The 24,962-nt window shown below is 36.1% G+C and overlaps 1 protein-coding gene across 2 annotated transcripts; it reads right to left on the reverse strand.

The window, feature by feature from the left end:
• Positions 1-1,051: 1,051 nt before the first annotated feature.
• LOC113310647 (pleiotropic drug resistance protein 2-like) lies at positions 1,052-7,659 on the reverse strand. Of its 2 annotated transcripts, XM_026559383.1 has the most exons (20): positions 7,325-7,659; positions 7,116-7,236; positions 6,817-6,905; positions 6,628-6,712; positions 6,221-6,511; positions 6,043-6,133; positions 4,936-5,836; positions 4,661-4,821; positions 4,451-4,554; positions 4,193-4,367; positions 3,967-4,086; positions 3,721-3,869; positions 3,296-3,628; positions 2,896-3,186; positions 2,705-2,788; positions 2,471-2,604; positions 2,156-2,383; positions 1,899-2,070; positions 1,557-1,811; positions 1,052-1,459 (listed from the first exon to the last, which is right to left on the reverse strand). In XM_026559383.1, exons 1-20 carry the CDS (start codon positions 7,654-7,656, stop codon positions 1,187-1,189), a joined length of 4,389 nt encoding a protein of 1,462 aa, XP_026415168.1. In that variant the 5' UTR covers positions 7,657-7,659; the 3' UTR covers positions 1,052-1,186. The 2 variants fall into 2 exon arrangements, with proteins under 2 accessions (XP_026415168.1, XP_026415169.1); XM_026559384.1 differs by lacking the exons at positions 1,052-1,459; positions 1,557-1,811; positions 1,899-2,070 and having other exon boundaries at positions 2,247-2,383; positions 2,471-2,594.
• Positions 7,660-24,962: the final 17,303 nt, after the last annotated feature.

The raw sequence follows: 24,962 nt of genomic DNA on the forward strand, positions 1-24,962 counted from the left end.
AGCTATTTCTTTGGAAAGCTCCAACTAAGATGGGGAATTCCCCGATAAAGCTGCTAGTACCTAGTGAACTCATATTGGCCAAAGTGGAAGAGAAGAATACAGTATTATTAGGATGATCAACTATCATTAGTATACCGTCTGGGAAATTTGGAAGGCGACATTAGTATAGTGGATTTTTATGGCAAAATGTACGTTGCATGTCTTGTGTGCGTATTATATACACTAGAACACCGCTACCACGGTGGGGAGGGCCGACCGAAGAAAAAGGAAACACTGCTGAAATTGGACTGTAAAAGAAAATTTGTGCCTAAAGTGAAAGCATCACTTTTCCTGAAACGGAGGGAGTACATCGTTTTATTAGTTGCAATGGAAAATTAATTGATGCATAAACCAAAATATGGCTACATAATATGTTATGCATCCTTTGTGATGGTTTGCATAATGGCTATGAAATCAATTTTTGAAAATTGTGTCTAAGATGATAAACGCCTCCAAATTTTTCGTAAAAAAATTAAATTTGATATTGTTGTTTGTACTCATCATTGTGTAGATATCTTTAAAACGTTTCCAACGAGATAAAATTTGTAAAATTCGGATTTTTAGATATGTTATATTCTAGTTTGCTAGTCAATGAATTATAATACGATTTGATTCTTATACCTAATTACCCTTCCTATTTGGTTTATTTACGAAAATGTTTTATACCTATTTGCCCTTCCTCTTCGGTTTATTTACGAAAATGTCTACCTATTTGCCCTTCCTCTTCGGTTTGTTTACGAAAATGTCTAAAGGAAATAAAAAAAAATTTGATTCAGAGGGCATTTTTGGTTTTTCGGCCCGGACAATTTCCAATCTTTTTGTGTCAATTGATCACTTATACATTTTACAAAAAGATGACCATATAGAAGGTAATCCCTCTTTCGCTTCGCTCGGTCGGCCCAATAAACTAAATACAAGTATCTTGATAACGAACAAAGCAAAATGAACAACGATGAATTGGCAAGGGAAGAGAAGAAAAAGAAATGGCAAAAGATTAACTCACAAGAGGAACTTGGAAACGGGAGAACCCTCTTTTACTCTTGTTTTTTTTTCTTTCCCTGTGCTTCTTAGTAGCTAGTAAAATTATACAGTGTACTTGTTTATAAGTAAATATAAGATGAATTTTGTTGTAACTTCTAACTATCAATTATCGTCTCTGGAAGTTCAAAAACTTGATACCGTATGCAAACACAAAAAAGAATAGGAGAACGAATCCGAGGTGTCCCAACGCAACATACCCTAAGAAGTTATATTCAAAGCCAAGGTTATCCTTCAAAAAATCTTGTAACATTATTTTTTCTGCTTGTCCTGGTATGTCAAGAGGGGTATTCTTGTCGCCCACTTGAGATGTCACAAGGCCGTAGAGTGTCCATGAAACTGGAGAAGCCCAGTAGTACCATCTCCACCATACAGGTATTTGCTGCAGAAGTTAAACGAGAATGTTAGATTTGGGTCAAGACAAGAAGTGTGGAGTTAGTTTTATACAGCGTAATATTTAGTATCTGGAGATAACGTACCGGTCTAGGAATAAGGAAGCCTGCAAACAAATTCCATAAGGTGTAGATAAACGACATAACAATGGCAGCCATTTGGTACCCTGGAGTAAGTGCTACCATCATCATTCCACACATAGTGAAATAGACGAAGCACATGAATATGAAGTAGTAGAACCATATGAATTTATGCAGTTGCCATTCGAATCCGATCATCGAGTATATGAGAAGAGTATAAACAAGTGTTTGAATCGCCACATAAATAATCTCAATTGCCACCTGGAGAACAATAGATATGAAAGAACGCCATAAGTTTCTTTTATGTTGATTACTGTGCGAGAAGAAATTCGTAAGAATCTCTATTACCTGAGAAAATGCATATGCTAGTGATGAATACATTCCTGCTGCTCTCTCGCGATAAAATACTGTTCTCTCAATTGACACGACAGACTGCACTGATGATGCATTGGTGGCTCCAAGGAACATAACAGCAGCATACATAGCCCCCAATAGATTGAGCAGGTCCTGTTGTTTGCCCCTATTACACAAAAAGGGTACGCAAATGGTGAGATAAAAAGCTCATTTTAGATCCCAATGAAAAAAGTTGATAGAATAGGACTTACGTCTGTCTGCCTTTGTCCCAAAAGATAACACCAAATAGAAAACCAAACATAAATGTCATTAGGAATCGAACGGAGTTGTATTGTGGGTTCCTCCAGTATGACCAGTGTTGTTTCCGAAAACAAGCGATGCATTGAGTAGGAAAACCTTGCGAGTATTTGGTAGGGAAATGAAGATCTTCAGAACCTGGCACTGGAGAACTTAGCTCATTGATAAGTTCTTGAGTCCTTCTGTAGCAGAAAAAATAACAGCATGAATACCAAATCAGAGAAATGCCAAAAAGATAAGAGATTATTTGTATTCCCTATTCTACTTACTGATAAAGAGTTGAATTGGCATAAGCTTGTGCAAAATCTACTTTGAGTTGTGTCTCAACTGAAGGTGCGGTAACTTCCAACATCCACGTAGCAGGATTGCAACCATCTTTGATCTTCGGAACCCCTGAAATGGACTGTAAGAGATTTAAATATGTATTTAGAAACTCCAGTTTATGCAAACATTTCTATGGCATCTCTGAAAAACAAATTATTGAGAACAAAAATAATTTTTACTTCAAAGTATTCTATAAGCTTGTAGGAGTGGCGACCAAGAGGTCCACCATAGATTACTTGTCCTCCTCTTTTCATCAATAGCAACTGTGAGCAACATTTTGCAATGTTAGAAGCACCACAACGGCACGATAAACAGATGAAAATAGAGTAATTTAGAAAGCATAGTTACAAAAGAAAGAAAAGAGGCATGCCTCGTCAAAAGCTTCAAAAATATCTACACTCGGTTGGTGAATTGTGCAAACAACTGTTCTTCCTGTGTCAACTGTATTTCTCACTGTCCGCATAACAATGGCTGCAGCTCTAGCATCAAGGCCTGATGTTGGCTCATCCATGAAGATGATGGATGGGTTAGCAACTAACTCTACAGCTACAGTGAGCCTCTTCCTTTGCTCAGTCGACAGGCCATTAACTCCTGGAAGACCGACTATGGCATTCCTTACAGGATCAAGCTCAACCAACTCCATAACTTCCTCAACAAACATCTATGATAACACATTTAAAATTAAAAAAGAAAAATCAACATCGCTTAGGCAGATTCCGTAGCGACTAAAGATGCAAAGAAAGTTAGACTCCAACATCTATATTATGTACCTGTCGTTTTTCCCTTTTTACTTCCGGAGAAAGTCGTAACCAGGCTGAATACAAGATGGATTCATAAACAGTAACGTTCGGCGAATGAATATCATTCTGTTCACAGTAACCGCTAACTCTAGCAAATGTTTCTTGAATTTTAGGATAACCAGATATATTAATTGTTCCTTCAATGTAGCCACCAGTCTTTCTTCCTGCAAGCACATCCATAAGCGTGGTCTTTCCTGCACCACTGATGCCAACTAATGCTGTTAGAATACCTGGTCTAAATGCACCACTAACATCTCGTAGCAATTGGAGGCGGTTATCTTCTATTCCTTGTTTCTTCATTTCCTGAATTTAAAAATAAAAATCATCACTCTGAGATATCTAAGCTTTCTGAATAAACATAATTTCATTTTCTGATACTTTGGGACATGACTTACTGCTGGCATATCCACACTGTAATTGACGTGATTGAAGGAAATTGAAAGAGGCTGGAAAGGTAAAACCATTCCTCTTCGAGGTGAGTGGTCTGCCACACTAATACTTGAGTTCCTAGTATGTGGAGCCTTTTTTACTGCCATGCCAACACCTTCAACAATTGAAACAGCATAAGACAACAAAAAATTATGATCGGTGTACTTAAACGAAGGAAGCCATACGAGAGAAGTATGTAAGGTCTATCTAACCTTCAACAGATACTGAATTGATTTCTGGGGAAGTCAATTTATGTTTCCCAGTTGAGGATAACTTCTGGTTGCTCCTCACCTCATCACTTTCCCCCATGGTAGTTCTAGAATCAACTGAAGCTGCAGTATAGTACCCATGAAAGATTCAAAATCAATTTTGACTATTGATCTCATTTTCCATGGCAAAAGCTGAGTGTACGAAGAAAATGGCAAAGCGATGTCTTACGGGTCAAATATGTCAATGCTGCAAGGAAGCACACGTTAAAGAGAAGAGAAAATCCGACCAGTGCTCCAATACATATCCAATACCAGTATTCTTCTGCAAACATTCCTCTGGACTTCAGAAGCATTTTTCCGACTGTTGTGTCAGGACTGTTAGGGTGAGCAGGGTCATTGATGGGCTGTCGTAGAGAAAAAAGCATTATCAAGAATGTAAAGAAGTCGTGCACCAAAAATGTAAGCATGTCACTTCAGATTATCTTACCATGTTCCATCTGTCATCAAGAAATTCATTGATGGCTATTGCATTCTGTCCATACATCATTGGAGAGACATAATAGCCCCATATCATCCATGGCGGAATGTCATCTGAATCCAGAGAGAACTGGTTACTCATAATAACACCAAGGCATCTAGTTTTAAACCAACTCTAATAACCATTAAATGTTCTGGAACAGAAAGTTTATTAGCCAACCTTTGGATATAATGAACCCTCCAAGCACAAAAACAACAAGCATGGTAAAGGTACCCATAGTGTTAGCAATGACCATAGTTCTTCCAGCTGCAGCAATGAACCGAAAGAGACTGAGAGCCATTTGATGCACACAGAAGAACGCCAAAAACTGGCGGAAGAACCTAGATCGACCATTAACTTGTCAAATGGAGATTCTTTTAAGTGGCATCAAGCTCAAGGGAGAAGCATGCAAGTATACGTTAGTTATTGAGATCAGAAACAGTAAACCGAGTTACCTGGTTATATCAGGGGCAAACCCAATTGTATAGTAGGTAAGAATGACCCAGATTCCCGATTCCAGTGCTGAGACCGGAACTCTAAGGAGCCAAATAGGTAATCCAAATGCCCACGCAGGATAGAATAGGAAATCCCTCTGCTTGAAGAAAACCGGAAGCCTGCTAACCGTCATTGCCATCTCACCCATCCCATTAAAAATCACATTAATCAAACTAAAAAACAATGCTCCATAATACTTTCCTCCATCAGAAATTTGGCTATGCTTCATTTCTGTTCTCAAGAATACTGTCATTGTGATCAGTGACATGATTGTGATCTGCATAGTTTTGAACACGTATATAAATGAGTTCCGCTTCATGAGCAACCACTCCCTCGAGAAACATGCCTTAAAGAGTTCCCAGTTAGAGATACCATACTTCTCTGTCACCAATGCAGCTGGATGGGATTTCTTTTTATTGTAAGGAGCACTAAGACTACTTTGAAGCTCTTGACCAAGGTGAAACAAATGGTATGAGTTTACAAAATCAGATGGTGAAACATATCCGTAAGGTTGGTTCTTGTCAAACCAGTATTGTTCTTGGTCTTTCCTGGATGTCACCTCCTGCAGATAATCTGCAATTCCTTTTCTTTCTGGACATTTGAAACCCATATATTCGAAGAACTCAAGAATGTTCTCTCGTGGACCTTGGTAGACGATATGACCCTCTGAAATTAAAATGATATCATCGAAAAGTTCGAATGTCTCTGGAGCAGGTTGCAGAAGAGAGATGATCATGGTTACGTCCATAATATGAACCATCTGTCTCATGCATCTAACGATCTGGAATGTCGTAGAACTGTCAAGCCCAGTTGATATTTCATCCATAAACAAGGCTTTTGCTGGTCCGGCTAACATCTCTCCTACAATCAGAAGAACCAGTACTGGTTGTCAACAATGTTGGCTAGTAGCTAGTAGGCCCCAGAACAGATTTAAAGAACTTTAACTACCAGACACTACAAATGTCAAAATCTATCATTGTTCCAATTTCTAACATTGATAAAATATCTTTAGATATAGCTCTAAGTTTCATTATATGTCCTGCGCTTTACACAACAGCGATACGTACCTGTCGTCAGACGTTTCTTTTGGCCACCTGAAATTCCCCTTATCATATCGTTACCCACCATAATGTCCTCACAAATGTCTAGCCCAAGGATCTGTTCAAAAATTAATTAATTCCAAGTTAGATTTTCCAATTCTATTTGTCTTCCTGGAACTAGCAGCTTAATGTGGAGGAAACGAACCTTGACTACATAGTCTGTCACTAGACTAGTTTTCTGGCCTCCCATTGCAGTAGCTTTCATGAATGCATCAATCTGAGGATCAGGTTCTATTCCTGTTTCTTGCTCACGCTTAGACAGTTCTGCTAGAATTTCATATCTAGTTCCAACACCCAAGCAACGCCCAGAAAAATCTAATGTCTCTCTAACTGTCATCTCTCCATGGTGAAGATCATCTTGGCTGATATAAGCACATGTTCTCTGGGGGACAAATTCTGTAAACTCATGTCCGCAGTATGTAATTTTCCCAGATACCTGCCGAAATCATCATTGTCGAGTGTCAGCTTTCACCAGACAAGAACTACTAGCACACACTTCTCTTGTAATTAAGAAAGTCAAAAACATATTTTGAGAGAAGAAATAATTCATACCCTAAGCTCCATATCATGCTTCCCTGAAAGCCCTTGCAACAATGTTGTTTTCCCAGAGCCTGGAGGTCCAAGTAGCAGTGTCATCCTTATGAATAAAACAAACAACTAATCAGTAGCAAAAAGCAACCAGAGAAAACCAGGATCATAGAGCGTATCCATTGCCAAGGTATATATTCTTCATTAACATACCTTGATGGTCCAACTATTCCACTCACATTTCGGAGTATCTTGTTTATCGGCTTTTTTGATGGCACTAGCCAAACGAGTCCTAAAAATGCCTGCTGACAACAGTAGACTGAATTAGATACAAAAGTTTTTGCATTTCTAACTCTCAATTATTATTTGAATTATTAGCATTTGGCGATCCATTGGCACGGCGAAGAAGTTCTACCAGCCAGCTTCAAAAGAAATCATTCCAGACATCAATGTCCGGCCATTATTTTTGAAATCAAGTGATATTATGAAATGAGAAATGCGAAGTCAATCACCTCAACTGCATTCAAGGTGGAATTGAGCAAAGTAGGAAGTGCCCTGCTTCCAACGTAAGCATCTGCTTCAATCGATAGATTTTCGAATCGAACTTCAATCTTAGGAATCTCAATCCCAACCCTGTTTTGCGCAGACTTAATATCAAAAACATTAATTTGCAGAAAATTTAACATAAAGATTCCAGCTATTGAGGTAGATATACAAATACCGATCAGTGCGATCCCTGAGCCGACGAAGAAACCGTTCATTATCTTCTTCCACAACCTTGAGAATACTTTCCATAAGGAGTTTCTTATCTTGGGGTCTTAATTTTGTAATATCAACTTCTCCATTAGTATCCATAGCTTGTACTGTTTTATCAGTTGAAAGCCTCTCTAAAGCAGCCCATTTCAACTCTTCCTCTTCATAATCTTCTCTTCTACTACTTGTATTCCCTTGTTGAAAAACATCTGGTTGATTATGACAACTCCATGCTTCACTAAAACTTGGTTCTCGTCTGTTACTATTTGCCCTTCCTATATTACCATTCTCTTCCCCCATTGATCAACCCTTTCTCACAAATCAAATGTACATTAATCAGCCTCTCTCTGAGGCTCTGTATCTAAAAGGGTGATAACAAGACAAATGTAGATGCTATCAGTGAGTTGTGATCTCTATAAATAAATATAGATAGGTTGATCCTGATGTTGAATATCCATTTTTGTACTTAAAAATCTCACTATCTGTATTAACTAATAATTAAGAGAAGAGAAAAATATATTTTGATTCTATAACAACTATCTGTTTTAAGTAAATAAATGATCTTGATTTATTTATTTAAGATAGAAGCTTCATCGGTTGTTGGTATGGTTTGATTATTGGAGTAAACAACAACCTTCTTCACTCAGCAATACGTTGGAATTTCTATTTTAAAAACCTTACAAGTTTATGCTGTCACCCTTAGATAGACATCCTCCCTAAACTTCAGATTGTAGCGTCATGATATGAGTCACCGAATCATGACCTTAAGCCAGATAGATACAATTATAGCACCGTAAACCGTAAAATGTTGATCGCACGGCAAGAATCCTAATCAACTCTCAGACCATTACATTCATCCCAAAGGTGTGTCCATATAGATCTAATAGTGTGTCTATTTGAAGATTTTTAACTTATGGATGGTGGAATTAAATGTGTATTACATTGTGTAAAACTGCGAGCAACTCCGGAGTTGCAGTTGATTATATACAAAACCTATGTGCATGGCTTCCCGGGCCAGCAGATGAACGGAAAAGCCAGAGTGGGTCATCTCTCCTCTCTGGCCTCCTTTCGCTAGGCCTATCAATCAGTACCAAGAATGAGTCTGAATGTACCCATCAGCACCTACAATGTGTACCGGTTAGCGGGAGAATTGGCAAGTTAGAAACGTCTTCATTATCTGTTTGTCTCTATAGTTTCTGTTTTCTTACACAGAAAAAGAGACAAACTCAACTTTCAAAGATGATACGGAACTAACAAACGCTGACTTTCAAAGATTTGGTGGCTGGAAGATTGGAGTTAGCATGTTGCATGAGTGATACGTTACCCCTGGCTCTTATTCTGGTTATACCTCTGGATGGAAACATTTTCCAAGTCTCAAGTTGAGTTTTGCGTAATAATATGATGACCAGTCACACGGTAGCAACATAACAAAATCTCGGTCGGTGGATATCGTCAGATTATATTGATTAATTAATGACACCCCTCACCCCACGATGATTAACTATAGAAAGGTTCTTTTTGGGTTCTTCTAATAATATTTTGACGTTATAATTTATATCCAGATTTTCGCCCATATTGAAGGCCAGACTTATTAGCTGACAGTCTTCATAATTTGACGAAAGAAACGGAAGAAAGAAACATAGTAAGAGTTTTATATGCCACTGGGAATCAACATCTACTAATCCTAGGTTTAAGGTATATAAAAAAGCCAGTGCCATGCGGACTAGATGTTATCCGGTGGTAACCCGAAAACGCGCTTAAATGATTAGATGTATAACAGTTTAAATTCGAACTTAGGAATTGAGAGCACGCTATTATAAAACAGTTTGATGCAACTTATGTTTGTGTTAAGAAGACTGCTCTAAGATATTGCAGTGTGGAATGTGGATCTTATTGGCCTTCATTGCTTAAAGACTCCCATAATTACTGCGTTATTTGTGAACGCTGCTAGAAATTAGGAGCCATTTCCCGTAGAAACATGATATCCTTGAACGCTATTTTAGTTGTTGAGGTCTTTAATGTGTGGGGTATCGACTTTATGGGTTCGTTCCCTAATTCTTTTGGTAACTTGCACAACAAAATATTCAAATCATAAATCTATAAAAATTAAAAACTCAGTTTATTTAATGTATGTAAGTGGTTTGATTTACCAAAACATCGTATGATTCCGATAATATCCGTTGAATCCCAGGTAGAAATAATATTAATAATATATTTAATAGGAGTTAACTTGTATGCGGGTATCCAAGTTAACAAGACCCAAAGAGAAGAAAGAAAAGAAAATAGAAAAACAACAACCCACCAAGGAGCAACTCAGCACACTCTCAAAGAAAAAAAACTCAAACACAAATTTCAAACAAGAATCTAACTAACATCCTTCACAAACACGAAACTTAAAAGATGCTAAAACTGAAAGCTATTTAGCCTTCAAAATCCCCATTTTCATCTTGAAACGAGCATTTGAAAGCATCAATTTGCTCATCATTATCCGTGCATTAGTCGAAATTTCTCAAACCATCAGCATCCTCAGTCAGAGGTGTTTCCATCTTTGACTGAGATTTTGCATTCTCCAAAAGATTTTATAGATAGATCTCATCAAGGGGTTGTCAGAGATGCCCATCAACTTGTTAGAAGCGATTTGAGAATCTATTTTAACATCGGTAATAGAGAGAGTAATAGACATAACTTCATGATCTTGAGTCAACTTCCCAGAAGACGATGAAACATAATTTGAAAGTAAGATTGAATTATTTCCAATAAATTTCTTCTTCTTCTTTTTTCCAGACAGTAATCTAACTCAAATCTCTTTGAGCTGGGAGAATCGTCTCTGAAATCTCCCGCCCATTAGAAGTAGATGTCACACTTGGAGTTGAAAACTCATCTTCTTGTAGAAACTATATTTGGGCATTCTCTCCCTCGCGAATCTAAGGTCGCTTCCGAAGCAATAACAACTGCACTTGGTGACTCTGAACTACAATCATCTGAATCTATGCAATCCTCCGGCATCACTTACTCAATATTATCATCTTCCATTCTTTATTTTCTTGATTATTCCTCCCTAATCTCCACATTAGTAAATTCCTCTTTTGCGGCTAGAATGTTGTAAGGATTTAAATAACAAATTGGCACTTGAAGAGTTATAGTGCCCTTTAGGATATAGATTTTCTTCCTTCTAATAAAAAGGCTATTTATCCTCTAGAACCCTATGGGATTGATGTTGATGGTGCAGTTGAAAAAATGTACTCATTTTTGATAATAACGTAGAGCTTTGTGAGAGGAACATATCCCAAAAATATTATTTTTGAATCCGTTACCGTTAAATTTTTATGAAAAAAATGGTGTCCAAAGTGTGGGACAATATTAGATAGAAAATGTGAGTGGATGCTCCCTCTTATAATCTTTGGATGCTTAGAAAGAAAATAAAAATAAAAAGTCCATGGACTACATATTATAATTTGTAGCATCAGGAATAAGATGCCTAGTTAAAAGACGACGTACAGTTGAAAGCAAACATGATGGTGGTTCGCTGGGTTATGTTGCTAAAACATTCATCACCTGATTTGCCTTACTCTTATAGCAAAAGTGAAACTCGTTATACCAGAAATTAGACTATCTTTACATGATATTAAAATATCTTTTATTAATGTTGGTTTATGATTTATGATGAAAGAGATATCTTTCTTGTGGTTTATTTTCATCTCCACTTTGTTAAGTCTCTGAGGTTTATCCCAAAGTATTGCTTCCTCAAATACCATAGTCACAACTTTAGTGCCTCCTTGACCTTTCCTTGTCTGGATATTTGCTTCCCTGAAATTTTCAAATCAATAAAACATGATAAGTTGATTGGTAGTAATGTTTGTAAGAGCATATCTCGGTTGAACCCGCCAAGCATTTGTATGTCAAGTCTAGTTGTCATATTTTGATATAAAAAATCAAAGTCGCTTGATTAGATTATTATAGTCAACTTTGTTAGGTTAGACTATGAAGTTTAGAAATGTTGAGACATACAAGTATTACTCTGAAGACCTGAAGATTCTGAAGACATATCAACATCAACAAAGACATCATCCTTCTACTTGAGGTTAAAAATACAATATTTAATTTATTTTCATTTCTATCTATGTTACTTTTAAGTCATTTAAATTGAAAACATAACATGCGAAGTTATATATATATATATATAACTCTAGTATTAAAGACTTGATCATCTTATTATGATCAAAATGTCAAGGAAGAATATATAAGTTGTATCACAACTTAGGTATACTGAATTATGAATTATAACGCATATCGTTTGAACTTTCTAATTACGACATAGACATAATCTCTGTAACTTCTTACTAGATTGTGTAATGAACTTAGGATTTAAGGAAACTATGTTTGGCTACATGAGTTTAAGGAAGTAGACTTACAAAACTTGTTTCATAGTTGAAAGAAATCGATGGATTTGTAGTCAGGTTCCTATTGGGGATCTATAGCAGGACCCATCCCTATTGAGGATCTATAGTAGGACCGATCCCCATGGAAAAATCGATTTTCGATCTCACGTACACTTTAGGGTTTGTATGATTTTGGAAGTTGGGTTTGCAAAATATGAAAAATCAATATGTCGATATTGTGAGTAATTTGAACATGTATATAAATCTTATGTTTTATTGTTCAAAGATATATCCTTGATACTCAAGGTGAGATCCCAAACCGAAATATTTGAGAATTTTCTAGTGAGATTTTCGAGTGTATATGTTTTATTTTTCTAGCAAGTAAAACATATATGTGAAAGATATATTAGTAAAGTATACTTTTATACCAACTAATATTGAGTTGTCATCCAAGAGGGATTTCAGTATTACATGTTGGATATTGGCTGTAATTAGAAAAAACCGAAAATTGGTGTTTATTGCATATCTTGAGAATATTTTCGGTTATGCAAATTGCTTGGTGTCCAAACTACCTTGGTCTATAGATAATGAAGTTTGTTCTGTTTACAAACTTATCCTGAGGAAGGCACTTCATTCTGTAGTCACTGTTGTAGCCGACTAATAGTATTACTCGTAATACTATATTGGAGAGGAGAGTAACCTCATTAGGAGAAATCTATTAAGCCCGTAAGCTTAAAGACTTCTGCGGGACCAAGCGTATTGATAGTACCGTTGGTTGGAACTTGGAACTAGAATTTGCATTGTTATTTTGGTTTTTGGTTATTGTTTTTATTGACTAACAGTGGTTGAACCTTAATTGCACCTAGTTTGTTTATTATGAGAACCTTTTCTTCTGATATAAGGTTACTCGAACTAGATCAAGGATCGACATAGAAAAAATCTGTTTTTAAACCTGACGATAGGCTTGTGATCATCCATTGTTAACAGACCCTGTTTTGTACGTGATTGATCACAAGGGAATCAAGTTTGTTTGTGCAGGTACAGAAGAAGACATTGAAGATTGAAGACAAAAAGATTTCTGATTGGTTTCGTATCTTTGTGCTTTAACTTTGTGCACACACTTGAAAGTTTGGAATTCAAATAGCTTTTGTTTATCTTTGATATACATCTTATTTGCTAGTCGATTAGATCGGCAAACTATCATTTGGCGATATTCTTCAGTATCCAAATCCGATAGTTTATATACCTAGATCTGGCTATCTTGAAAATCTAGATCTTGGTAGATCTTACCTAACAAAGGAATTTATTAGATTAAACGGAAGGGCCTTTGTTTAACTCAAATATAATTGATAAGTGCTTAATTTACATGTTTAGAATGTCAATTCCATACTTGTTTTAACTCTAATTCTTGCATATTACTTGTTATTATGATTATTTTCTAGTTTATGTGTCATATCAGGTGAATCATCCCAAGAAGAGTGAAAAGGGAATCAGAAGATCTATAAAGTTAAGTTCTCAAAGATCCAAGTGTCTAAAGCCGAAAGAAGTGGAAGAAGTGCGACGAAAAGGAGTAAAGAAGGTCGAAAACATAAGAAGGACTAGAAGACCAATTTCAACTCATCCAAATTCAGGATTTCTTATCACCATCTTGAAGATAATTCAATCATGAAGTGAACGGTGAAAGAATGAGGTCATTTCGAGTTCAGACGAAGAAGTTACAGCCAAAACAGTCGAGACAAAAGACGGCGATCTACATCACAACTTTCGGTATTGCTTTGGGGATTTTTAGCAATACCGAAAGTAGCCATATTTTGGGAAGAGAAGGTGTATTTTAGACCCCAAAAATCGGTATTGCTTTGGGGAATTCGACAATGCCGACTGAGACAAACCTATTGGGTCCCATTTGACGTGTTTTGACTTCCAAATCAAGGAAACTTGGTCCCAGATGGATTCTAATACCTAGATCTCATGAAAAATATATAATAGGACTTCCACAAAAATTAGAAGGATATCTACACATCTCATGTTATACTTTTTTCTTCATAAATATTCTAGGGTTTACCCCTTTAGGGGGAAACCGGGTAATTGTGTAATCATGAGAAGCAAAAAATTTGTTGGTTGAGGATGAATTCAATGTTCTAAGCATGAAGCTTTATTAATTATACAAGTTATTCAAAGTTCTTATCATCATCGTTTGTTTTCACTATGATTAGGGTTTATGATTGATTAATTAGATTGTTTGGAGTGCATGCTAGATTAATATATTGATCATTCTATTGCTAATAAAGGGTTAGGATATCGGTATAATTGTTGAATAATCCTTACATAAGTAGAAAACGTGAGACTTCGCAGAGGGATTCTGTAGAGAAATCGTGTGTGAATACAACACTAGTAAGTGGACCTTACGCTAAGAGTCTAACTGCTAGGATCAACCTAAGTTCACATAACTTAAAACCTCTGATTGGGTTACACCTTGAGTGCGCTACTACTTGGTGGTTCGGTTGGATAAAACTTGATATGCGAGCGCTTCGGTATCCGGTTACAAGAGGAACTTTGGGGATAGCACTGCTCTAGCTTCTTTCCTACGGTTGGTGATGAATGGTTCTAACGAAGATATATAAGTATACTACTGAGTCAACGTTTGGTAACGACGAAGGACTCCTTGATCATCTTTCTTTTATTTGTTATTCTCTTATTTACTTTAATCCAATCCCCTTTTGTCTTGATTTTGCTAACATAAATAACCTATCAATTACACAGCTCTCTGTGGGAACGATCCTTACTACCGTTATATTACTAGTTAATTAGTGGGAAATATCTTGATTAATTTGTTGCACTTACGACACGTATCAATAATCTCTAATTTACTTCTTGAGATTGCAGAAGGTAGGCGCAGGTATACTGGGGAAACTAGGTAACTGGGGGTGGTTTACTTGGTCTCAACTATACGAGGTTGGTAGTAGTGTTTGTATAGCGGCTTAATTCTGAGAGTATTTAAAATTGGATTAGGTCCCGGGGTAATTCTGCATTTGTGGTTTCCTCGTTAACAAAATTTTGTTGTGTCTCTACTTTTACTTTCCGTAACTATGATTATCGTTTTAGTTATAATTAAAAGTAAATACAATGTACGTCAATCAAACACTTGGGTTTCGCTTTCGATACCTATTTTATATACTAAGTATATACCTTGTTTTCGTTATCATCTTGATAGTATATGTCTGTCTATATATGATCCACAAGGTATCGGACTTTTAGGTTGATATCGAAAATATTTTGGTTTACTTGGTATCCTCTCCATATCAATGGGTATCAGAGCAGGCAAACATGAAAAGATATAACAATCTGTGTTTGGTGCGATTCAATCTACAAGACATGAATCAAAATAAAGGTAATGGAAAACCTAAATGCTCAGTTAATGCATCACAAGAGCTTGGTGAATCACTCATTGGATTTTATTTTAGCAAATGTTTAGAAGGGGCTTGTTCTTCAAGTTTTACTTGATCTTTTGGAAATATGTCCGATTATTCTTAAGATAAGATTAAGTTAAGCCCTGCATTCATGATCAATGATTCAGAATCTGAAAAATCTCTTCTAGAAGATGAAAGATCCATTGATTCCATGAATATAAAAACATCAGAGCTAAAAGAATTAAGCGTAGAATTCCTCTCATGTGCGAAAGAACTTAGTCTTGCACTTGAAAGAGAAGGTAAACTTTTAACCAGTTTAGATTTAAGCAAGTGGAAAATGATCAACTCGTTTTTGATCTATCTTTCTTAAAAGCATGGCTTTTTTCTCACAAGAATACTTATTCAATGAAGATCCAATCTCTTGAAGAGAAACTAAGAAAAAGTATTCATCAGGAAAAAGAGACTGATTGTTTGAGAATTCCAGTAACTGATTATGAGATTAAGACTGTTTCCAAACATGTCAAAAGGTTGGAAGATGAAAACTCCAAGAAATGGTTTGGTTTCATCCCCTCCGGATAAACCTAAGATTCTCTCAAAATATGATGATATGATTGTTTCTTTAAAAAGGAAAAATATTGACATAGATGCACCAAGGGAAAATATTTTTACCTTCAAAAGAGGCTCTTGTTCCACCTGCTCGTATCAAGAAACAGTACAACAACTTTAAACATTATAATGCTCCACAACATTATATGTCGCATCACAAAAGATGTATTTATTGTGGAATTAAGGGTCATGTGTTCGAGAATGTAAACAAATACCCAAGAAATTTTTTAGTTGTTCAAACTCTAAGAAAACAATATCTATCCAACGTTGTTATAATAAACCTGTTACGAGTAAGATCGCTCATAACTCTGGTCCAGCCAGATCTGATGTTTCAAATTGAATAAAATCCTTTAAAGTAAGAAATCAAAAGGATGATTCTCACAAAAGACAAGATAGCATCAAGTATCACAATTCAAATAGGGTATGGAAGTGGGTACCAAAGAAGCTTGTAGAAACGAAAAAAATGAATCTTTTTAAAACCCTAGTTATTCACTACACAAGGTATTACCCTCGTATCTTGATGATAGTCTTTTCTATAATAAGTTTGAAAGTTCATACAAAAGAAATAATGTTCCTAAGAGCATTAACAAGTTCCAACATAATGTAATTGTTATTGAGACTAATACGTCTCCAAATGTTACTTAGCTGCTAAAGAATTGACACTACCTCACTTTGTACTCAAAAGTTTATTTTGGTGAGATCAGTGTATATATATCGCAATAGGTGAAATTTACGAGTTATGGAAGGAATTCTTATAAAGAGGCACTTTTAAATTCGGCCAGATTTGTGTTTCAGTTCCTAATTATTTTAAGCAAGGAATATATTCTCCTTCCAAATCAGTGACCAAATTTTCGGGAGACTACTATTGTCTTGATTCTTTTGAAAAGAGTCTTTCATGGCTCATAGAAATCTTGTCTTTTTCTGAGCAGAGTTATGTATAATTCAAATTATCATGCAAAACTCTATATTAGAGTTTCTGAAAGGTATGAAGAAAAGATCCCTTTCAATTCGTCTTTTTACTCCAATTTTTTTAACTTCAATGGAATCGGAGAAGCTTATTGCAACAATTTCGGTCATCCTCACCCTATTATTGATTATGAAAATGAGTTTCAAAAGATGGTTGTTGAAATGTTCTCTTGATAAATCTCTTCTTGTTCAAGGAAAAATGTTCAAACAACAAGAAATTCTTCTAAAAAGATTAAATGAAGAAGAACCGAATATGATTAAGGTTGAGGAACTTTACTTTGATGAAGGATCTTTCAAAGGAATTTGTAGAATTTTTCATATCAAAATAAGAAGATCACAATACTATGAAGAGATCTAATTAGAAATCCTAAACTATGAATAGACTGATCAATTGTTGATTCATTTCAATATTTTTGTAAAGTTTATTCAAGCTATCAATAAATATGAATGATTAAGTTTCCATTGTAAATCCTTTGAGTTATTCTTTTGATAGTTACGGTTGCATTACTTGTTCTGATTGAGTTTCTCTTGTCTTTGCTTTCGGATTATGATATTTAGTTTCGTTTTTCACTAACCATAATGTTTCAATCTCATAATTTGTTATCTCTTATGATTTTATGACTTTTTAATTTAGCAAGATTTCGGATCCAATCTTTTGGCTTGCTTTATCAAAAGATAATAAGCAGATATCATGTAAACTTATGTGTGAAGTAAGGATTATACTATTATCAATTTATGTTTCATAAGTTACGTATTTAGTATGTATACATATGAGTTTTGGTTTTAGCTTTTTAAATTGGCAGGTAATAGCTAAGATCTTGCCGACCTTTTTCTGGTAAAGGTTATCTCTTTTGTTATTCTTTTGTTTTGAAGGGGAATAACAAACACGGGGGAGAGTTTTATATTGAATTGGTGCTTAAACGCCATATTTATGTGGGGTGGATGGTTTTGGAAATCGAGGGAATAATTATATATTTTGATCTCTTTCTTAATATGAAAACTTCATCGGGTTTGGATCCTAGTTTGTCATATCGAAAAATGAGGTAACGATTTATATTTGTGTTAGTTAATCGGTTTCTTGATAAGATGGCTCATTTAAATTGCATATTCTTGGTTTTACTTAACGATATACGGTACAATTGTATTATGTTGTTACAATTAGTTCCGCTTAAGAAATATGAAGTCAATTCTGATTTTTGTTTTTGCTTAACAAAAGAAGGTTCAATTGCTTTGGTCCAATTGATTCCTGATAAGAAAAATTAAGTTAATTATGATCTTAGTTTAGGCTTATCGAAACAATAAAATAATGAGAGTACCAAGTACACCACAATATTTTCGATATCAACACATAAGTCTAATACCTTGCGTAATCTACTATAGATAGAAACTGTCAAGAAGATAACAACCAAAAGTATATAGCTACTAGTTCGAAACCGAACCTTAACTATAGGAATCATCAACCCAAGTGTATTGGATTAACATACAATGTATTTACTTTTAATTATAACTAAAATAAAAATTATAATTGCGAAAAGTAAAAGTAAAGACAACAAGATTTTGTTAACGAGAAAATCGCAAATGCAGGAAAACCATGGGACCTAGTCCAGCTTTGAATATTCTCATAATTGAGCCGCCATAAAAAGAAACTACCAACTTCGTATAATTGAGACCAAGTAAACTAATCCTAGTTACCTAGTTTTCTCGGTATCTCTGCGCCTAAAACCAATCTGTCTGACATACGTGAATTTTAAGATAGAGTCCAGTATCTTAAGTTGCTTTAGCCTCTCTGATATTAATTTTTGAATGATGTTGTAGTAATGAGGTTCAAACTCTCGGACTTGTGAAGATTAAATTTAAAGATTTAATAAAATTATATACAAAAATATTAACAAAGTTGGCGAGGTATGAGAAAACAACCAAGACATTGATTCCACTATTACACATGAATTAATGATGGTAAATAATCCAAAACTCTAATTATCTTTTAAGTCCTTTATATCTTAACTCACTAATAATCAAGCAAATTCTCAAACATCAATTGTATCCCTTAAGCATAGATTATCTAAACAAAACATAACCTATCTAATTGAATCACAACTGATTAGGAAAATTACGCAAACAATTTAAAACTCTGCAAAAGCAGTGATTGAGTGAATTATAATTAAATATTAGAGAAAATAAAATGGTTACCAATTATTCATGCGTAAATAGCTTCCTCATTGCCTTGGTTGTGGGAGAATTATCCGCTCATCATGTTGGAAACACGCTCAAAAATCATTATTATTGCTCAAAGGGTGTTTACAAATGATGAAAATGGAGAAATAATTTAAAACCGGGTTTGTAACAATTATATTTTTTACAAACCAGAGAACTACGACCCACAGTATGTGTCGCTGATACTGTTGCTCTAAGACCCACAACTTTGTGTCGCAAACGCTGGAAAATAAGTCTGCCTCTGATGTACGACCCACGGTTGTGAGTCGTTGACACTGTTAAAAAACGACTGCTGGTGCAGGTCCGTTCTTCGTGTTCTTCAGTTTTTCATCATCATCAGCAGCAGCAGCAGAAACCGAGTTTGGGAAAACTCTAATTTCTTCTTCTTTGGCTCTCCTCAGCCCCCCAGACTCTCGGCAACGCTTCTCTATGATCCCATCCACCTATTTATACTCCTTAGACTCATTTAATCACGCCATGATTCTCAATATTCTTCATTGAACTCGGGCAGTAAAGAAAATATTTTGGGAATATTTTCTTCCCTGATTTAGCTCCTCACGCGTTTCTACAGCTGCAAAATCTCCTCATTTATCTTTTTCAAGGTCCAAAGTGTTGCTAGAGTCATCATACATGAGCAGAACACGTTTAACTTCTCCAAAACTCATGTAATCCCATGAACTGTCCCTCTCATGCACGTGCTGCCCTGATTTCTTCTCACGGATTTTTCAGCCAAATTTGATCGAAACAAACACTCATACCAGCTTTGTTATGACATATCACGTCTACCCATTAAGTTTCAGCCCTTTAGTCTACCCAGAACTCCTTCAAGAATCGATCGAAAGTTACACAGTTGAGAATAAAATTTTCCCGCCAAAACGAATTTTTGAAGATGGTGTCCCCCTAACCAAACTGGGAGTGCGAATAGCAGGTGCCCAATTGGGGTGCCCCTTATCCAAATTGAGGGTGCCTTTAGTACTTTTCTCCGGGAGTCCAAATAACACTTTTTGAGTAACTTTTTCCACCCAAGTGTATTTCTCCAAAAACACCTACAAACACACAAAGCATCAAAATTAGTACAAAAATCGAGCACTAACAATAGAGACATTGAGTACAATTTAGACACAAAAATGTGTATATCACTCTCTGAATACTTTACGCACTCAACCCTTTAAATCATCTTCTAAACAGTAAAGGACTAATCTATTTTGTAACCACTCTTCTATCTCAGGAAATCATCAGAGATATTTGTGTTGAGCGTGACAAAGACTTTTCTATTAAAAATCAATTGAATTCATTTGTTGGGTTTAGATAATCCAAGATATGGATTAACAAGTTAACCAAATCGAGTCAATCAGAACATCCATATTCAGATAATGAAGAGTACCACCAAATAATAGCTTGTGTATCTAAATAAGACTAGCAATAACAAGTCCATCAATATATAAACTAGATCTAGTTGGATCCCAGACGATCAAGTTTTTGCACGAAGCAAATCACAAAGATAAGAAACCAATAAGAAAAATCTTCTTGTCTTCAAATTTTCAATAGTTTTGTACCTGCATAATAACAAATTTGATTATGACTTATCATCGATCACGCACAAAACATAGTCTGTTAACAATGATGATCACAATTCAATGTCATATTTATAGATAGATATTAACTACCGCTAATCTCTTGAATTTTTATCTAGTTGGAGTGAAATTATGTAAGAAGAGAAGGCTCTCAAGAATAATCAAACTAGGTGCAATCAAGAATCAACAATCTGTTAGTCAATCAAATCAATAATTGAAAACTAAAATAACAATGCAATTCTAGTTTCTCACCAACGGTACTTGTAGACGCTTATTGATCCCAAAGAAGTCTTTTAAACAAGAGGGCGTAAGAGATTTCGCTTAATTAAGTTGCTATCCTCTCCAAGATTGTATTACGAGAACACTGTTAGTCGGCGAATACGAAACGAATTGCGTGCCTCGGGATGGGTTTGTAAGAAAAACAAACTTCACTACTTATAGACCAAGGTAGTTTGGACACCAAGGAATTTCCATGACCAAAAATATTCTTAAGATATGCAATAAAACACCTAAATCCGGTGTTGCCTAATTCCAACCGATATCCAAACGTATAAACGAGATCTTCATGGAAAACTCAATATTAGCTAGTATATTTCCATATATATGTTTTGATTGCTCATAAAACAAAACATATTGATTTCGAAAATCTCAAAAAGATTCTCTACTATTTCGGTTTGGAATCTCACCTTGAGTATCAGGGAATATCTTTGAACAATTAAAAATAAGATTTCAGCACATGTTCAAATTACTCATTATGTCAACATCTTGAACTTTCGTATTTTATAAATCCAGATTCTAAATTACACAAACCATAAAGTGTACGTGACTTAGAGAAATAAGTTTTTCCTATTGGGAGTTCTACCTTGACTCCTAAAACAAGTTATGACCAGTTCCACCTTGAATCCCAATATAGTTAGGGATCGGTTCTACCTTGACTCCCAACATAAGCTTGGATCGGTTCTACCTTGATTTCCTATATAGGTTAGGATCGATCCAACCTTAATATCTTTAATGAAAACCGGACCTTCAATCCTCTTGATTTCCTTTCAACTATGAAATAAGTTTGTAAGTCAAGTTATGCCGAAGACCTCTATTTATAGCCTTCATCGTACTCAGCCGACCAAGGAATTCTATTAGGAATATATTTCCTAAACTAAGAGTATTGCCTAAAACAAAACTCTTCCCTAACTAGGAATTCTGCCTAAACAAGGATTCTTTCATAGAATAGGATTCTCCCACAACCTAGTTTGAGGTTAACTAAGTTCTCTAAAGGAGTACGGATACACATGTATCATGGGTCCCCCTTTTAAGAACTTGAACTCCTGTCAGAGTTAAAAATGAAGGTTGGGGAACTCGAGAGTCCCTTTTTCCTTGTTAAACCACTTGTCCTTGCTAGGAACTGGACCTTTACATCCAATTAGAAAATCTTATTTCTCTCCTTATCGTGTTTTAGTCACTCTTCGCTCTAATATGCAGTCTTCCTTGAGTGGTTCATCTCTATCAAACTATAAGTCTTCTACTCGTGGTAAGATCATAGTGTCGTCACCGTCATCATCTAGTAATGGTGGTTCAAACAACTTCAAGTATTCGGAATTTACAACCAAGTACATTCCTAGATAAGGTGGCAGATCTAGACGAAAGGCATTGTCACCAATCTGATCGAGAATACGAAATGGTCCATACCTCAATGGCTTCAACTTCTTACCTTCCCTCTTCAGTCGTTCCTTACCTAATTTTAACCATACCAAGTCACCAACACCGAAATTACAAGGCACAAGATGCTTGTCATGCTTTGCTTTGTATTTGGCTTGTGACTTCTTTAATTGTGCTTCAACAATTGCATGAATCCGTGATATCTTCTTCAAGAACTTTTGTGCCTTTTGCCGTTCACTTCCTTCCTTTCCCCCCATTAAGGTGTTACTAGAAAATACTAGATCGAAAGGACAGGTGGTAAGTAACCATAGCAAGTCTTCAAAGGAGATTTTCCCGAAGAACTATGAACTGCTTTATTGGATGCAAATTGTAGATATGGTAAACTCTCATCCCAAGTTTTAGGGTGCTTGTAATTATATCCCCTTAACATGTGAACCATAATCCTGTTGACCACTACTGTTTGTCCGTCTGTTTGTGGATGAAAAGATGTACTCTTCTTCAACCTAGTGTCTATCATCTTCCATAAAGAATCCCAAAAGTAACTAAGGAATCGACTATCCCTATCAGATATAATCGAAGTAGGTAACCCAAAATGCTTCAACACATGTTCAAAGAAGAGCTTTGCTGCACCAGCTCCCGTTACCGTCTTTGTACATGGAATTAATGCGATCATCTTGCTGAATCGGTCGACCACAACGAACAAGTAATCATATCCAGACTTGGTCTTTGGTAACCCACCAAGAAATTCCATAGAGATACTCTCCCAAGGTCTTGATGGTACTGCTAATGGTACATATAATCCACGTTTTATGTTTGAAGGCTTAGAAGTGCTACACAACTTATACCCTCAAACTAACTTAGCCACATAATCTTGCATCTTTGGCCAAAAGACATAACGCCAGAGGTTAAGTAGAGTTTTATTCATCCCAAAGTGTTCAGCAACTCGGTAAGTGTGTGTCTCTCTCAACCACTGAAACGATCTTCATCTTATGGCATGCAAAGTAACTGACCTTCTTATAACAATCCATCTCGGAGTTCATACTCGCCTTTCAAACCACTCTTTACACCTTCGAACACCTTCTTGAAGTCTTTACGGGATGCGTATGAATCTGCATACTCTTGAGGAATAATTGGCTGAATTCTCATGGCCACCATTAATGCTCGAACTGGAGGTCGAGATAACATATCTTCCAACTTGTTTGTTACTCCCTTCTTGTACCTAATGAGGATATTGAAAGTCATCAAGTAAGACATCCACTTCATCTGTCGGGCTTGTTGTAGTTTCGTCTGTGCATGTAGATACTCCAAAGGTTTGTGATCTGAATGTACCACTACTTCTTTACCTAAGAGATACACTCACCAATGCTTGATACATTGATATAAAGCATAAAATTCTTTGTCATAAGGTGCATAGTTCTTAATAGCACCTGAAAACAATTCTGAATGATACTCCACTGGTTTACCATCCTCTAACAACACTTCTCCCAATGTATAGTTAGAAGCGTCGGTCTCAACTTCAAAAGTACGCTGTAAGTTAGGCAATGCTAACACCGATGTTCTTAAATCTTCCTTTTTAGTAACTGAAAAGCGTTTTCATGGGTTTGCTGCCATTCAAACTTTGCCTTAGCTCCCGTAAAACCATGTAATGGTCCTGCAATAGTCGAAAATGCCGGATAAACTTACGCAAGTATGTGCAATCCCCTAAGAAACTCCTGATTTAAGTTACAGTACTAGGTCTAGGCCACTTAGTGATCAATTTAACCTTCCTTGGATCAATCTTCCGTTGTCCACCACCAACAATGAATCCGAGATATACCACTCCTCCTTTCCAAACTCACACTTCTTTCCGTTCAACTTCAGCTGGCCTTCATGTAATACTTTAAACACCTTCTCCACGTGAACGGAATGTTCTTCCCAAGTTATGATGTATATTAGGATATCATCCAAGTAAACTATCACAAAATCTTCTATAAAAGGTCGTAACAAATCATTCATCAAACGCATAAACGTCGCTGGAGCGTTTCACAAACCAAAAGGCATCACCAACCATTCGAACAAGCCTTGTTTTGTTTTGAAAGCAGTCTTACATGTATCATCTTCTCGGACTCTCACTTGGTGGTATCCGAATTTGAAATCTAACTTTGTAAAGACTCGAGCTTTTTCCAACTGATCCATCATTTTGTCTATCCTAGGTGGAGGGTAACGATTCTTGATAGTGATCTTGTTCAATAGTCAATACACATACGCCAGCTCGCATCTTGCTTTGGTACTAACAATACCGCAGATCCACAAGGTGAAGCACTTGGCACTATCATTCCTAATTCTAGAAGTTCCTGGACTTGTTTCTTGATCTCATCAGATTACTCTACGGATGCGCGGTAAAGACCTACATTAAGTAGGGAGCTCTCCCCGGTCAACATGATCTCATGCTCCACACTCCGCTTTGGTGGTAATCCCATGACATCTAAAAATAAATCCTTATACTTCAACTTCAACATTTATAGGTCGCATTCTTTTTGTGCAGACAAGACCAGAAAACAAACTCTACTCGGCTTCTCCTCAAGAGAACAAATCACGAGGAGAATGAAATTTGTGCTAGCATTCACCAACCGTTTAGCCTGAGTGGCTGTGATTAAGCTTGCTCCCTCCAGAGGAGAATCTGTATCTCGAATCACAAAACTCTCTCCATTATTGGTGAAGGTGTACCTTTGCTCCCTCCTATGTATAGTTGCATCTCTATCCCATAGGTAAGGACTACCTAGTACTACTTGGCAAACATCTAAAGGTACTACGTCGCATGTAACTTC

This window comes from Papaver somniferum, chromosome 9 (genome assembly GCF_003573695.1).
Source record: "Papaver somniferum cultivar HN1 chromosome 9, ASM357369v1, whole genome shotgun sequence".
In the NCBI taxonomy this organism is placed as follows: domain Eukaryota; kingdom Viridiplantae; phylum Streptophyta; class Magnoliopsida; order Ranunculales; family Papaveraceae; genus Papaver; species Papaver somniferum.

Coding starts and splice junctions, on each gene's coding strand:
- LOC113310647 (XM_026559383.1), bottom strand. CDS start 7,656: ATGGGGGAAGAGAATGGTAATATAGGAAGGGCAAATAGTAACAGACGA. Junction 2,605..2,704: donor AGCTTATAGAATACTTTGAA/GTAAAAATTATT, acceptor AATCTCTTACAG/TCCATTTCAGGGGTTCCGAA. Junction 2,071..2,155: donor TGGGACAAAGGCAGACAGAC/GTAAGTCCTATT, acceptor TTTGTGTAATAG/GGGCAAACAACAGGACCTGC.